Here is a 16,264-nt window from a genome sequence, read left to right on the forward strand (position 1 = left end):
GTGGTGATTGTGTGTAGTTTTTTATAACATGGAAAGCACAAATACTAGTAACAAAAATAGATGGGATGCAGGTGAATACTGCGTATAAATAGAGTAGCAATTAAACTGTAAGAAGTTAGAGGGTAGAAGGGCAGAGTCTCAATGTAATTGACATCATCAATGTAAATAGGTTGAGTGAGTCACCGGTGACTAAGAAAAACCAGTAAAAGGTGGCTTCAACAGCCACAGGCATGCAGCTCCCACTGAGTAAATGTCACCATCTTTCTTTTGAAAATGAAGAGGTCGATAAAACAGACGCACCATCTGCCATAAGCAAGAATTGTTTTATTAAAAAAAAACATTGAAAATACAGCTCGTTTTATACATGACAGCCATATGTACAATATATAAAACAGAAAGACAAAAATAGATCATTGCTGTTAACGAGATAGCACTAAGAGGGGAGGAGATAGTATTGATTTTTGAAAGGCACCAGGGCTGGTTGAGAAAAATCTGCATGACGTGAGTCGCAGCCACATCACATAACCTTTAAATGATGAATTAAAGGTGGACGTCCAGCGAAAGTCTTGAGCCTCAGATTACGTTTGACTCACGGCAGACTGAGACACGGCCCGACTCGTTGATTGACCAGCCCCAGTGCCTTTCTCAGGCAGACGGATGGTTCCTTAGGCACCAGATAATCAAATCACATCTCAATCTACCCTGACTGCACCATCCCTTCATGACCTTTTTAGGAGATATGTCAACTTCTGACATGTCTAAAAGGGGAGGGGAGGGGAGGGGGGGGGGGGCATCTTCTAAGCAAAAACAGAGAAGATGTTTCAGGACATCTGTTCAAGAATCTGCAGAAATGCCTCAATACTGCGTCCACAGGACCATTTCATCTGGAAAAAAGGGACTAGGATTTGTGTAGTCTGGATTTCAGCAGCATCAAGTCTCAAATGAAATATGTAATTTACAAAAACCATCTTTTACCAAATTATACTTAAGGTCACGTTTTAAAGAAAGCACATTTGTATAATTTACAGCATTATACAAATAAGACTTTTAAACAAATACTGTACACTCTACAGTAAAGCACTTTAATAGAACAACAAAAAAAATGCTATTAACAATAAATTATACTGAGGATTGGGCGAAAAACATTTTAAATTACACAATTTAGAGACCGACTTTAGTGGTCATTGTTTGCTTCGGAAAGCTCAAGTTTCCAAAAACATGTTCATTTGGTCAGGAAGGATCGCTAAATGTCACAATTAAATCAGTTGGTGTTGCAAGACATGCAACAAAAAGAGGAAGGAAAGGAGGGGAAAACATCATGACCAAACGGACAGTACACTAAAAACTGTACATGTAACAATTAAAATACATCTAAAAAGCATATTAATTGATTGAGATTGATATGAAGGAGCAAAACGGGAAAAAAAAAACGACAGCTATCCCAAAACAAACCACGCTATAAACATTTAAATATTACTCTATTAGAGAAAAGTAAATAAAGTAGTAAAATAAAGTTGAATAAAATACAAGCGATGGGAGCTCCACAGACAAAGCTGCCAAAGAACAAGTTTCAATTGAAACTAAACAAGAACCTTTTTCTTTTCACAATGGAGCGAAAACAAAAAGGTGAAGATATTTTAGTGGTGATTAAAGACAGGCCCTCGTTCAGAAACAGGCCCCCAGCTCCCAGACACCAAAGCGGATCTGACAGAGTTGGACAGATGTTAATTAGGAACAATCCACTGTGTATTGACTGAATTTTTAAATGCACTATTCCTTGGCCCCTTGAGAAGACAACTCGATGAGATTAAGCAGCAGGTTGAGTGCAAATCTCAGATCTGCAAAAAACACATCTGGGTACAGCCTTGCAAAGCACCTGAAGCAGACAGCTGCAGGTTAGATCTGGAACTAGTAAATTAACAACACAGATTACTTAAAATTCATACAGATCTTCATCTATATCCAAACAAATATAAGCAAAAAAGGTGTATGACAGTATGTTTTTGGAATGAGACGGATGTAGTTTCCCCTACAGTAAATACCAGAAAGAAAGCAGAGATTAAATCTAATAAATCCTGCTTTCTTTTGCCTTTTTTATTTCAGTTTCTGGGTTTTATGGGCAGAAAAGAAGTTTGCGCCTGTTTGGCCGCTGAGCGTTTTACCAACCGTTTAAATTAATCTGGTTTAGGTTGAAGGCCACATAATGCCTTGCACATACCATTGCAGCCCAATCTATATGCAAGACAAAAGCTTAACATTAATAATTTAAGCAAGCAACTAATGTCATTCTTCCATTTTGTAATGTTACACATATACTGCATGGCTGTGGGAGCAGGGGGGGGCACAAAGGTGATAGTTTGTTAAAAACTCATCCAATCTGTAAAGCATGTACGTCAGCTTTAGACACTGCACAGTGTAAGATGACATCGACCGTGTGCTACTGACCTAACTGCACTGAGGCCCTGGCTGACGCTGTAAACCACACAGCTTCAGTGCTACCCTGTTGACACACAAAAACAAACAGGCTGGTGCAATAAAAACAGATCAATAACCTAGATAGTTAAACCTATTCAAAACTACTCATGGTTCTTATACAGTTTGAAGTCTAGCTCACAGATCCAAGTGTCTTGACGATCGTTAACTCGCTGGCTCAAGTCATATTCTTTTTTTCTTTTTCTTTTTTTTTTAACCTTCCAGTGAAATACATGTGCCTGGTGACTCCACACACAGCCACGGCGCACAGAAAGGAAGCAACAGTTAAATTCTTCCAGTAAACGGCTTCAGGTAACGGAAAAACAGAATTCGTGAGGAGTACTGTGGTACTCTTTGTTAGTTAGGTCCATTCAAAGCATGTGTTATAGGTAGACCTCCAGAGGACTAAGGCTAAGCACAAACAGACAGATTAAAACAGCAACATGGGACAGAAAGTGGCTCTGTCACAGTGTCTTGCCATCAAGTTAATCAGCCTCCAAGCCAGAGGTAAGATGTGTGTGGCGTTTTCTTGCCTCTACTTCCTTTAAACCCAGGGCTGCGTTCCAGGGCCGCCTACACTGCAGCATTTGGCTGCCAGTTCAACCAAACTGCCAAAAATGAGTGTAGACGCTCTGCAACTCTCCCCAGGTCTACGTCAGTCTGTATCAGGGGCTGCCCGCCTCCACGTCACTGTCGTCAGGAGCGCCTTTGTAAATCGGGCTTTTGCTCTGCAGTGCAGGCTCGTATTTGCGCGGGGACGACCTGTTGGAGGCCTCGCTGCTGTTCTTAATGCCGTAGAAGAAGTAGATGGCGAAACCTGGAAGGGCGGACACAGACAAGAGGAAGTTACAAAAAGCTACATGAATGTGTAGCACTAGAAATGGAAAACACGATTGAAGTGATGTTCAGCTGTACCGATAATCATCCAGACGGCGAAGCGGACCCATGTGCCCATGTCCAGCTGCATCATGAGGTAGATGTTGACGAAAACACTGAACAGGGGCAACCAGGGGAGCAGAGGGACCTTGAGAGGACAGAGAAATGGAGGATGAGGAAAAAACAGTTACCAAATGATCACACTTTGTTTTATTTACATTTTACACAGCGTCCCACCTTTTTTGGGTTGTATGTTCAACACACAGAACGTAACCAAAGGGGTTCTTTCTGAAGGTTTGATCCTCACCTTGAACGTGAGAGCCTCTTTGCTCTCAGGCTGCCTGAAGATAATGATGACACAGACGCAACAGAGCAGAGCCAGAATGATACAGGGCACCATGACGCCTGCATGCCCGGCCAGCAGCTCCGTCAGACAGTTGGCCAGGATAACGCACAGTATAGTGATGAGAACCGCTGCAGGGACAGAAGGAGAGAAAGTTGCTCGTAACAGTGCAAATAACTGTATGTTTGTCTTATTTGCATATATCAGGTCTGTCTTCAGCCTCCTCGCAGGCATACTTACAAATGATAGCAGTGGTGGCGTAGACAATGGTCCCGGAGATCTGTGTTGGGGTCTTTCCGCTTGGGCAGAAGAGCAGCTTGGCGGTGAAGGTCTCTCGGAGCGGCCTCTCCTCCATCTCCATGCCGTATTCGTCACCGCTGTCCCCCCCGCTTACGGCCACCTTCTCCCCTCCCACCAGCTCCACCAGCTTCTCCGTCTGGCTGGACGAACTCAGGGTGCCTGGCTGGTACCTGTGGAGGGAGGCAGGTGTGTCAGAGTGAGTCGCAAAAAAAGAAAAACAGACATTAACTAGAAAAATCACCCCAATAGCTAGAAATATCATCTGCTCGCAGACTAGCGTTATCATTAAGACTCTGGTGAACTGCTTTTAAACTGACTTCATGGATACTTGGCAACGACATCAGTACAGCAGCTGCTAGAGAGTATTTAACACATGATTAGAACTAACCTGAGGATGAGGACGCAGATGGCCACTAAAGAGTACGCCAACAGAGTTCCAATGGACATGAGGTCAACCAGAGCTGCCAGGTCGAACAGGAAGGCCATCAGAGCTGTAAGGAGAAGCGAACCAGATTAGTGCTGTAACCCATCTCGGCAAGACAGAAAGACAAACAGAGAGGGACTTTAATGGCTAAGACTGCTCACAACACAGGCATGGACAAAAATAAAAAAAGCAAAAACATCTTTGTATTCTTAAGAGTAACGCGTCGTGATCCTGAACCGACAGCCAGTCAGACAGGCTGCTGGATACAGAGCAGTAAGCCCGACAAGCCGGACAGATGTGACAGCATGGGATAGACACAGCGAAGACAGCTGCTGGCCCAAAGCTATGAACAAACGTGACAGGGAAGACACACATCAACAAAAAGAAGGAGAAAAAGCAAGGTGAAAAAAAAGGAGCTCACCTGCAACGATGCCAGAAACGATGGTAGCCAGTAGAGGAGTCTTTGTGCGAGCGTTCATCCTGGACAGGATACGGAACAGCAGCCCGTCCTCTGCCATGGCGTAGATGACACGGGGCATGGGGAACATAGAGCCTAGGAGACTGAGAGGAGATCAATAGTTAGTAATATAACCTTCATATTAGAAGCTTTACAGTGACGTTAGACGTCACTGCAAGAAATCCACTTCCTTCCTTACCTGGTGGACAGAGCGCAGAGAGAGCCCACAGCCACGATGTATCTGGCTGGAGCCCAGCCGACGTGGCTGAAGGCCTCAGGCAGAGGACTCTGGGTGTTCAGCTGGTAGTACGGCATCATCATGGTAAGAGCGGCGGAGACGCCAAAGTAGGCGAAAAAACAGATCAGCAGCGAGGCCACGATGCCAATAGGTATGGACCGCATGGGGTTCTTTGCTTCTTCGCCTGAGGGGAAACGAAACAAAAAGAGGACGATAAGAAGTTGATAAGAAGTTTTCATGGTAGACAAGGGAAACAGGCAACCACATAAACCCATTCATCCGTGTGCGTTATCCATATGTGCATATGTGACCATGAGGGTACTGAGCTAACAAGTTCCCATTTCACAGAAGTCTCATGGTGCAATCCTTCCATTGAGATCTTGATTATTATAATAATCAACTGTTTACCATCTATATAGCCATTTTTGTGAACTTGCTCTGTGCATCATGGAAATAGTAAAGGCACTCACTTGTTGTGGCGATGCAGTCAAAGCCCACAAAGGCATAGAAACAGGTGGCAGCACCAGACAGGACTCCAGCGAGGCCAAACGGAGCGAAACCACCCACGCCGAATTCCTCCTCAACTCTGAGTGGCAGAAGAAGAGACACATTTAACAATCAAACGCAGACGAGATGGTGACACCTTGGGTTCATTTGCTAACTGTCAAACACTGACTTCAATGTCCTGCTGCCGTTGGTCTCGTTTATGAAGCTGATGTAGTCCTCCTCCGTCAGGTTCCAGTTGGCCGTGTCTCCTTTAACAAAGCCAGAGATGATAACAAAGCCCAGAACCACCAGATTGATGCCCGTGAAGATCTTATTCACCAGCGCCGACTCGCTCACGCCAAAGGCCAGAAGTCCTGAGGGCGCGAAGGAAGAGAGGAAAGGACGGGGAGGGAGGAGAGAGATGTAACAGAGAAGAGAGAATTCATATTTCAGCACCAGCGACAACATGTCCTGCTACGTGGGTGGATGTGTTGGATGTGTTTGTACTTCAGTACTTCCAACATGCCATCAGTCAGCAACACAAATCCACCAAATATTTTATTCCAACACTGCTACTGGCATGTCACCCTGGCTGCTGTATCAGTGCGACAACTGTGCAGTTTTTAATGTAATGCAAACATAGCACTTGGGGAATGAGTGATGCTCAACCTGTTCGGCTTGTGTACGTTAAAATGAAGCAATGTATATTACAGTATTTTACCATAGGTTGTACTTGTCTGTGAGTTGGGGCAATCAATGTGGAATTTTTCCTCATTCCAAATTTTAAAAATTTAAATCTTCCCACACTGCCGATGCTTTCCCAATCATGCGCCACATTTATCCTGTGAAACCTGGAGTACCGCCGAGAATAAACTTAACTCACCAGTGAGCAACAGGATGAGGATGAGGGCGAACAGGTCGGGGTACTCTGCCAGCACCCCCCCTGGCACCTTCATCGCCATGGAGGCTTTGAAGAAGCCAGAGATCTTCTGCTCAACCAGGTTGTCAAAGGTGGAGCTCCACGCCCTGGCCACGCTGGCCGTACCTAAAAGACAAGACAGAGGCTTACATACTAAATCAACTATGTCTTTTCAAGGTTCTCTGTATTCTTTCTTGGTTAAAAATGTATTAAACTGTTGCTGCATTAACAGCACCACCACCACAAACTTTAGATAGCTCACCTATCACGTAGGAGAGGATGAGATTCCACCCGGTGATGAAGGCCCAGATTTCTCCAACTGTCACATAGCTGTAAAGGTACGCAGAACCTGTTTTAGGGACACGGGCGCCAAATTCAGCGTAGCACAGGCCGGCCAACATGGAGGACAGTGCGGCGACGAGGAAGCAGAGGACAATAGCGGGTCCTGCCTTCTCCCGGGCGACCTCGCCAGCGAGGACGTAGACACCAGCGCCCAGTGTGGAGCCCACCCCCAAGGCGATGAGATCCAGGGTGGACAGGCAGCGGGCGAATTGGGACTCTTCACCGGAGCAGTTCAATGCCCGGCGACGCAGCAGGGTTTTGCCAAAGTTGGACAGTTTGCTGGCCATATTTGCTGTGACTGCGTGGGTGCTGCACCAAACGGCGTGTTTTCAATCCTTCTCGTGTGGGTGTGTGCGAGTGACACAGCTTAAACAGAACACGTACGACGGGAATGAAAGTAGAAGTACTTTGGACAGATGGGTAGGCAAACCAACTACTTGCTTATTATTGGTCCTTTAGTGTAGGTGTGTTTACTTAGGCAACAGTCACTCGGGCACGCAAAGAACAGGAAGTAGCAGGTCTGTGGTCACAGTATTTTGTAGCAGCAGATTAGGACCTGTGAGAAAACACAAGAAAACAAGTGCTCAAAACAGGGAACTATTCAGCAACTGCCAAAGCTTAAAATTCACACAGCTGAGTTCGACACTGTGGGATTATAGCATCCTTAATTTGCAGCAGTGAACATGGAAAGGTGTTGAAACTGCAGGGAAAGCTCTCCCACCTGGGCTATACAAATCAACCTGCCAACTGTGCAGGCAGCACCAGAGATTTTGGATACTTCTTCTCTTCAGCAAAAGGGAGACACAAGAGACCGTAAAAGGAGACGTTTCGTGACATAACACATAAAATACCAGTTAGACAACTTCCAGGAATTCATACCTCCGCCTCTCACAGCGTAGTAATGCATCGAGAGTCGCAGCAGGGCATGAAGACAAAAGAAATCTTAATTTGCCATGGCAAATAAACCTGCCCTAGTACACACCCCTAAAAAAAATAAGAAGAAATACCTAGCCTGATTCCCCAACACTCCCTTACTGCGAGAACATGCACTCTACTACTTGTGTTATGTTTTTTCAGCAGATAGACGCCGACAGGGAGAAGCCTGGGAAAGCCAGAGGCTGTGAGGGGACGATATGATTGATTTCTGCAAGCTAATCTCAACAAGGGAGAGGAGGACAGCGTGAACCTGCAGCTCGATAAGGTGAACCAGCTGCACTGGGAGAAGGTTGATATGCAGATAAAACACACAGCATCTATAAAAACTGACCACTATCCTATATGAACACTACAAGAGAAGTTCAAATAACAGTTTACCCTTGATATTACATTAGGGTTGGGTTTACATCACAAATTCTAATGAAAAAGCCAAGTTTTACTTTAACCATACTGTATGTAAAAATGCACTCTCCATTCCAAAATTAATAAATTGTGCTACCAAAATAATGTGTACAAAAATAACCCCCCCCCCCACAAATAAAAGGCAATCTAAAATTGTTGCCCTTACTTGATCAAAATGCAAAACACAGTTATATTGATTATTGTACTGTCAATGACCAAACCACCCTCAAGGACAACAACACATTCTTACATCAGCAGTGACGAGCCTGACAAGTTCAGAGGAGGGCGAATGATAAGGATTACTCCAGCTTCTGTAAAACGTGTACACACACACACACAAACACACAGGAACAGTTCACTACAGGCCAAGGACACTGCACAGCGCATCTGACCAGGACAGATATCATGTTTTTCTGCACGTCTTTGGAGTCTGCCGGATTCCCCCAATGGATCGACACAGGCTCGACGTAAATCACTGACTGACAGTGACTTAATAATCGAGGGCAGGGACAATGTGTGGCTCCAAGAATGTGGAAATGTAGCACAAACACACCCAGTGGAAAATAATCTGGGCCTGAAATATGCAGATGCTATTTAAGATTTTTTTTTTTTTTTGAGAGGGAAATCCAGGTGCCTTAAAAACAGGTTATGCTCCGCCTTCAGTAAATGTCAAACCAAAGTTATGAGGAAATGCAACTTCTGCCGACTTGTTGATATTAACACATACAGTAAGAGTAGATTATATACTTCTCTCTGTGCTGTAAGCCCAATTTTATATATGATAATTTTCAAGAATAAATTATTTGCTCTGACACAAAGCAGGAGCCACTGACTCCTGCTTTCTTGAAGGCGAGATGCAGTTTTGACAGATTTAAATTGTGACTACATAAAGTTGACCACGACGCAGAGGCCGAAGGTTCGCATCAAGCGTGTGCGTGTGAAAGAGTGTGTGAACGTTAAAAGGGCTCCAAGCATTGTTTTATCATCCTGCATGTCTTTTTTTTTTTTAGTGTGATGTCTTGCTTGGTTAGTGTGGTTGCACTTTCTGCAGCATCACAAAGATCATCTAGTCCGTTGTTTTGCTAAAGTTATACAGTATTTTACTTTTGCTAAAGTTATACAGTATTTGTTGATTAAATGCCAGAACTCACTGTTCTATGAGGTAATACGAGTCTAATCTGTGCAAAGCCGTGCTTGTAATGTCAAGGATGAGGCAAGTGTCTTATCTGCAAATACTATACTACTTTTATGACTACTACAGCGGCGACTGCCTTGACACACCATTAACAGTTCAGTAAAATGGACCAAGACAGTTGTTAACTTGCTTATGTTTGCATCTTAAAATAACTCCTCTGTCCTAAACTTTTTACCAACAAAAAGGCAGCTAAAAACTCAGCTCTAGAGGACTGAAGACAATCTTGTGTTTTTTTCTATTGATTTGGAGAAAATTTACAGTAAAAAAAACCCCAACAAGAGTCAGGATTCAGGAGGCAGAGCAACGTTAATGGCAACATTGCACCGAATCTGAAGCTATTTAATGCAATGACACCTGATTCCTCTGTGTCAGTGCTGACAAGGCGGATGGACGTTTCAGGCCTATCAGTCACTTCATCAGTCCAGCAGCAAAGTGAAGATGTGAAACACTAACCCGGCGACACAGACTGGTCCGGCTGCATGGCTCAGTGTGGACGTGTGAGTGCAGTCCTTTATCTCAGTTGTCAGGTGGTTACTTTGGCTGTGCTGTCACAGTTTTTTTCTGGTCATGTTTTAACCCCTAATGAAACACAAGGCAACATGAAGCCATTATCTCTGGTTTTGTTTCCATTCCTCTTGGGGTTTTCACACTCTGGGGAGACGTTTCAAGAATTAAATTTCATCCCCGCCTAGGGAGTGACACCAATTCAAGTTCCCAGGTACTTTCGGGCAGTGGTGAACGAAGAAAAGGTGTGTCAGACGATATTGCAACATTTAGGAATTCGCTGCATTTGCTGTGGCTACAGCTCACAGCAAAACCACACCAGGAAAAACTACGAAAATGGACAAAGATTATGTAAAAGGTTAGAATAATCAAAGACACAAGTGTGGCAGAGCAGTGTGCAAAGCACAAAGTGTTCAGACAATGTTTTCGCTTACTAACAAGCTTGTGCAAGTTCACAAGTTCAGTTTATGCAAAGGTTCAGGTCACACATGTGGGACACTTTTAAAAAAGGAAGAAAAAGAGTCTTGCAGCTGTAGATGATGCTATGGTCTAATTTTGGCCCGTTCTTCTTCTTAGCAGACAGGATACATTCTCTCACAATGTTTCAGCACAATGACAATATTCTATTATTACCATAGAAATAACATAACCTATTTATCAAAGCGCTTCTAGTCGTACCGTTTCAAAAGAGAATATCCTGCCTAGTACAGTTAAGTGTTGGGAGAAAAAAAGACAAACGCTGTCAAACAATGAAATTAAAAACACAGAGAGCACCCAATAATAAACATTCAGCCCTCTGAAGACTGATGGGAAACTGGTACATGGTGGATATGCTCCCACTCCCCACTTGGTGTGACATTCCAGTAACATTTTCCACTCGCACACCAGGAACTGAGATCTGAGAGTGTCAATGTTGTGTCAATAAACATTTATTACTGAACTACTGTGCCCAGCTGGCTGTGATCTCCTCAGGGGTTCGCCCAACGCATACCTCCACTAAGCAGGACAAAGGTGCTTAACTGAAACTATGCTAAGGAGAAGCTGTGAAACACCCAGAGAACTTTATGTTGGGAATTTAATTCTCGACTGAAAATGAATCCAACAAATAAAAACAAACAAAACAAAAGCAGAATATTCACTTGTTGGGAAAGTCTTTGCATCTTCCTTTTCAAGTCACAATTAAACGTTGCTACCCTCGCTTGTCAGCAACAGAAATACTAGTCGGTTAAGACAATGTTCAGTGTTTTCTTACTTTCAGACTAGTCGACTAGTCTAGGTTTTAAACTTCCGCATAAACTTCAGGGAAATCAATTGTTAGTAACATCCCCATTCCATGCAATGTTTTCCTCCAAGTCAGTCAAGTCTGCAGACAAAGTTGCTCCACAGTTCCCACCTTAAGGTTACAATATGCAGACCTGCTTACTGCGTGACCTCATTCTGGGGGGGTCTCATTAAAGAAACGCTTAAAGCCACCTATACCCTACTCGATGCCTCCGTCACGTCAGCTAGTTGCTAATCTGTTCCTCGTGGTTTTCACAAGGGTGCCCGTTTACGTAAGTGGGGCAGGTTTATGCCAGTTTGCATGGAGGTGTGGCTCACCAACGTGCCGTCTGCAACGGCCTACACACACACAACACACACACACAAAAGGCTTGTGTGCTACCTGCAGCCATTTTCTTTTCCTGTTAGTAAAATGAGTGCATGGCCCTCACTGGGAAGTTATTATTACGTGTGGACAAGGGAGATGAGTTGATTTGTGCTTTGTTGTAACCTGGTTTACTCTGTTCAGCAGCCATTCAACCAGACTACATTTGTATGTTTAAAAAAATGGGGCTCTGTATCTTCGAGGACTATGGCCAGACTTGGGCCAACAGTGCTCTGGTTACAACAGGCTTCAGGGATAATGGTCCTGTTACTTGACTTAGCGTTGCTGCAACTGCTGCCACAGACTCTAAGAGGATTATTTGGAGAAGTAACAAACCTGCTAACCCCATTATAGCTTGTTGCTGCCCCTCGTTCCACCCACATAAACAACGCATGGCTTTGTTTTGACTGCCGCTGTTGACAACAACAACAGTGGCAAACATTTCTGCTATGTCATAGTAGCACTGTCTTAGTATCTAATTATCAATCACAACTTTTTTTTTTATCTGATGCCTTTAGCCGTAAGTTCTCCACAAATACGCTCCCAGGCTAAAAGAAAAACATGAAGCGGAGTTCAGATAAGAAATAAATCGAACTTTTTGTCCATCGCTTTTTATTCTAGGCACCTGAGACTTTTGTCTCAAAAGTAAAAAGTGAAATTCTTCATTTAAAAGTAAGTAAAAGTAAAAATGACTGGCCACAGTTCACATGTCAAATATTTTCCCATATGCTAAAGATATATCAATATATCTTCCTGTACATTGAGTTCCTGTTACTGTAAATTTGGTCACACCCAAAATGAATTCAGGATTTCTTGTTTCGTCTTCTCAAAATGTGTATGGAAATACAGCTCCATGGCCAGAAAAACAACAATCCAAATGACGGTGCAACACAATTGTACCTTCATTTGAGGGGCCAGCCGCTGAACAAAGGGAACAACATGTTCAGTACCCTGCAGGGCTAAACATCCATTGAAGAGAGTAACCGTGACCTTACATAACACAGGACTGTACCTTACATTATGGCCGCCTTCAAGCATCTCTCTCACACACACACACACACACACACACAATGGTTTTCCATGTGTTTGAAGTCATGAACAGTATGTCTTTTGAGCCAGAAACGTGTGTTTGTTTGTCTAAGGTACAGGTCGTTTCACATAAAGGCTGTATGTGTTGTTGTTGCTGCATGTGTGTACACTTGTGCGAAAGTATGTGTGGACAGACCGACCACTGAGACCGAACTGAACGACCCTTTAAGTCACCTGGCGGAAAACCAGCACCCCTGCCAAAAGCTGCTGTTGCTGTGCAATGGAATGTGACAAACTAACCAATCTGTTCCCTTTCCCATAACCACTGCCAACACTGTTAACATTAGCAGCCACGAGAGCAAAGCTAATAAATAAAATCTAAACATTAGAGGAAAGGATAACCTGCCTTCCAAGACATGGCCACTAGGGATTAAACAATTAAACGTTGCTACCCTCGCTTGTCAGGAACAGAAATACTAGTCAGTTAAGACAATGTTTAGTGTTTTCTTACTTTCAGACTAGTCTAGGTTTTAAACTTCCGCATTAACTTCAGGGAAATCAATTGTTAGTAACATCCCCATTCCATGCAATGTTTTCCTCCAAGTATTTAACTATGCTCCGACTAACTAGAAACCAAGATGGCACATTTCCCAGCTCCTTCCAGAAATCTATTCACAATAATACTAATAATGGGAAAAAAATCAACACAATACACAGGAATTTAACCAAATTTAACCAGTCAAATGTACCAAGAACATATTTGACGCAGACCCTCAGGCATAGACTGGTGACGTTTGTGGGTGCACACCCTCACTGTTAGCCAGAAATGGTCAGAAATCCCTCTCAGTTACCCCAAAAGGTGGGATTGCTCAAGAGGAATTACAGCACTCCAGGCCTCCTCCTACAGATCAGATCAAAAATGTTATGTTCATTAAGTTCACCGAGCTCAAACCAATGTAACCTAACACAACAGCCCCACCCTAAGTCTTACCTTCTGAGATGTTTCAAATATGTAGTCTAACCCCAGGGTGTAAACATACCTCTCCATCTTAATGCAGTATAATTCAACTAGGGCTGCGATTAACCATTACTTTCACTGTCAATTAATCCGCCAACTATTTTCTTGATTAATCAATTAGTCCTTTGGTCTCTAAAATGTCAGATGATGGTGAAAAACGTTGATCTGCGTTTCCCAAACCCCAAGACGATGTCCTCAAATGTCATGTTTTGACCACAACCCAGAAATATTCAATTTACTGTCATAGAAGAGTAAAGAAATGACAAAATATTTAAGAATATGGAATCGGTGACTTTTTGAATTTGTTTCATAAAAAACGACTCAAAGCTATAAATTTATTTCATAGTTGACAACTAATCAATTAATGGTTGCAGCTCTAAATTCAACATTATGAAATTACCATAAAGTTGGATCAACACCTCTAAAAAACTTGGACTAGGATTTATCTTGTATCAGACTGCATTATTTTTTTACTGGGTGTTCTTTAGAGGCTGCCAACTGTATGTGTACCACATTCACCTCAGAGTACACCAATAACGACAGTTCAAACATACAAAAATAGCTGAAGCATTGACAAGCTGTGACGGGCATTGACAAAGCTTGAGAAAAGCAGCCTCACGTATAGTTTTTCCGGTTTCTGTGTTTTGCCATCCTGAGCTCAGCCCAAGTTAGATTTAGAGAGAGTAACGAGGCATGCGGTTACCTGTTTTTTCCACCCATCGCTCCACCCCACCCCGTCAAACCACCTGACCATCGCTAAACGCGTTTTAGTCACACTATCCCGACTATCTATCACCACCATAATTTCACAACATCTCTTAATTGTGAGTGGTTTTTAATCGGCTGATGCAACACAAGCATGGGAACACCCTGAACACAGGCGGCTTGCTACAGAACATACCCGGAAGGATGACTCACTTTGATGGCACGTGCGGATGTATGGAATTAAGGTTACAGTAAAAGCTACATTAACGGACACTTAAAATAGCCTTACGTACATGCGGTCCTAACCAAATTGGGCGATGTTCGGCTGTCCGTCTAGCTGCCAGTCCATTTGTCAGGGGCCGAAGCAGCAGGTAGCTACGTGGCTCTTGGCGGCTCTCGCGTGGTCCTAATGTTGCCTTCAGAGAGTATGGAAACATCGTCATTGCCTTGTGTACACACAGAACTCGTGCTTCTGGTGTTTGTCATTGGACGACTTTAACGGTCACATACGACAGTCTTGGTAGCGGACTTGAAATATAATATGCTAATATTATATCTAGAGCTATTTCGTAAAAAAAAAAAAATAATTCGGGAGTTCACTTACTGTTGTGTGTTTTTATTGCATACGTCCTTGCCGTTAAAAAGCAGCTCTGTCGCTTAATATAAATAAGTAAATGCGTAAACAACTGCCAAATTAACGTATTTTTTCACCAGGCTGTTTAAAGATAATTCACTGGATTGTGAGAAATTCTTTGGTCTTTGAAGGCAGCATTACGATCATCCCCACGCCTTGATAGCATCCTCGACTAGCGGACGGTGCTAGTCGGTCGGACCAAAACAATGAATGAAAACAGCGTCTGATAGCACCGGAAAGTGTCGAGTCGTGTGTTTAAAAAAACAGAAAAACGTTCAAACGTTTCCCCAAGGTGGTCATTTCCCATTACGTGTCTCGTTTCTACTTTTTTTTTCAGGTTTTCCGTATACACAGTTGACAACATCGGCGGAGTCCCCGCTCAAATGGGAAATTACGCCGCTTTAGAAAACTATCAACTAAAACACCGTGTATACAACGTTACCGCTCGCCTAGAAACATTGCTATTTTACTCTTAAAACACACCAAGGAAAGAAGCGGAGCGTTGTTCTTTTTAAACGTTAGTGCGCCAGATACAACTGACAACACACGAGGGAGGATTGCATCAGTCCACCTCTACGACCGAGCAACTATACCATACAGACGGAAAAGGGTCGTTAGAACACGACTTAGATATAGAAGCAAATGTGTCATTTAATCAGTAAATATCGATTGATTAACTGCATTACCTTTAAAATCTTCACACCGATGGTGTTGAAAGGACACAGAGGAGACAGATACGCTGTTTCTGTGGTCGCTGATGAAATATCCCGCTCGGGTGTGAGTGCTGACGGTTTTGATCAGCTGGGAGGGGCGGGAACTATAAACAAACTGACGCAAGTGGGAGGTGGAGCTTTCCACTCCTGAATGGAAGAATAGACGTAAGAGTCTTTAGCTTTCTGATAAGGCTGCAGTGTACATGTCAACATTTAAAAGAGCCCGAACGGAAACAGAAAGACATGACTGCAACATGTTTAAAAGACAGAAATTCAACGCACCATGGTTGTGTGTGTCCGCGTGCTTAGGCGTAGTAGCAATGCCCATATATGGTAACCTTGCGTCAGTCCCCCCCCACTGACAGCTATGTATAGGCCCTGGCCCCGGTCTCTACACTATATCCGCTCTCGCTTTGTTCCACAGATTAAAAGAAATGGAGGGAAAAACCAAACCATTGCTTTCATGTGCATTTGTACTCAGTGACCTGGGAATGTTGGAGGGTCAGCGGTGGGGTCAAACATTGACATTTTCAACATTTTATTCTCATGTCCCTGACTGACTTAAGCCCCTCCAAGCTACATGTCACCCAAATCTGCTCCATGCATGATGACAGTCTGTGCATCAT

The 16,264-nt window shown here is 43.4% G+C and overlaps 1 protein-coding gene across 1 annotated transcript; it reads right to left on the minus strand.

Annotated features, from left to right (window-relative positions):
* Positions 1–309: 309 nt before the first annotated feature.
* slc7a3a (solute carrier family 7 member 3a) lies at positions 310–15,693 on the minus strand. Its single transcript, XM_041953037.1, has 13 exons — positions 15,612–15,693; positions 14,585–14,707; positions 6,778–7,413; positions 6,480–6,641; positions 5,787–5,970; positions 5,581–5,696; positions 5,072–5,294; positions 4,837–4,976; positions 4,380–4,482; positions 3,932–4,161; positions 3,656–3,822; positions 3,388–3,496; positions 310–3,289 (listed from the first exon to the last, which is right to left on the minus strand). Exons 3-13 carry the CDS (start codon positions 7,142–7,144, stop codon positions 3,138–3,140), a joined length of 1,953 nt encoding a protein of 650 aa, XP_041808971.1. The 5' UTR covers positions 7,145–7,413; positions 14,585–14,707; positions 15,612–15,693; the 3' UTR covers positions 310–3,137.
* Positions 15,694–16,264: the final 571 nt, after the last annotated feature.

Source organism: Chelmon rostratus, chromosome 14 (assembly GCF_017976325.1).
Source record: "Chelmon rostratus isolate fCheRos1 chromosome 14, fCheRos1.pri, whole genome shotgun sequence".
NCBI classification, from domain to species: domain Eukaryota; kingdom Metazoa; phylum Chordata; class Actinopteri; order Chaetodontiformes; family Chaetodontidae; genus Chelmon; species Chelmon rostratus.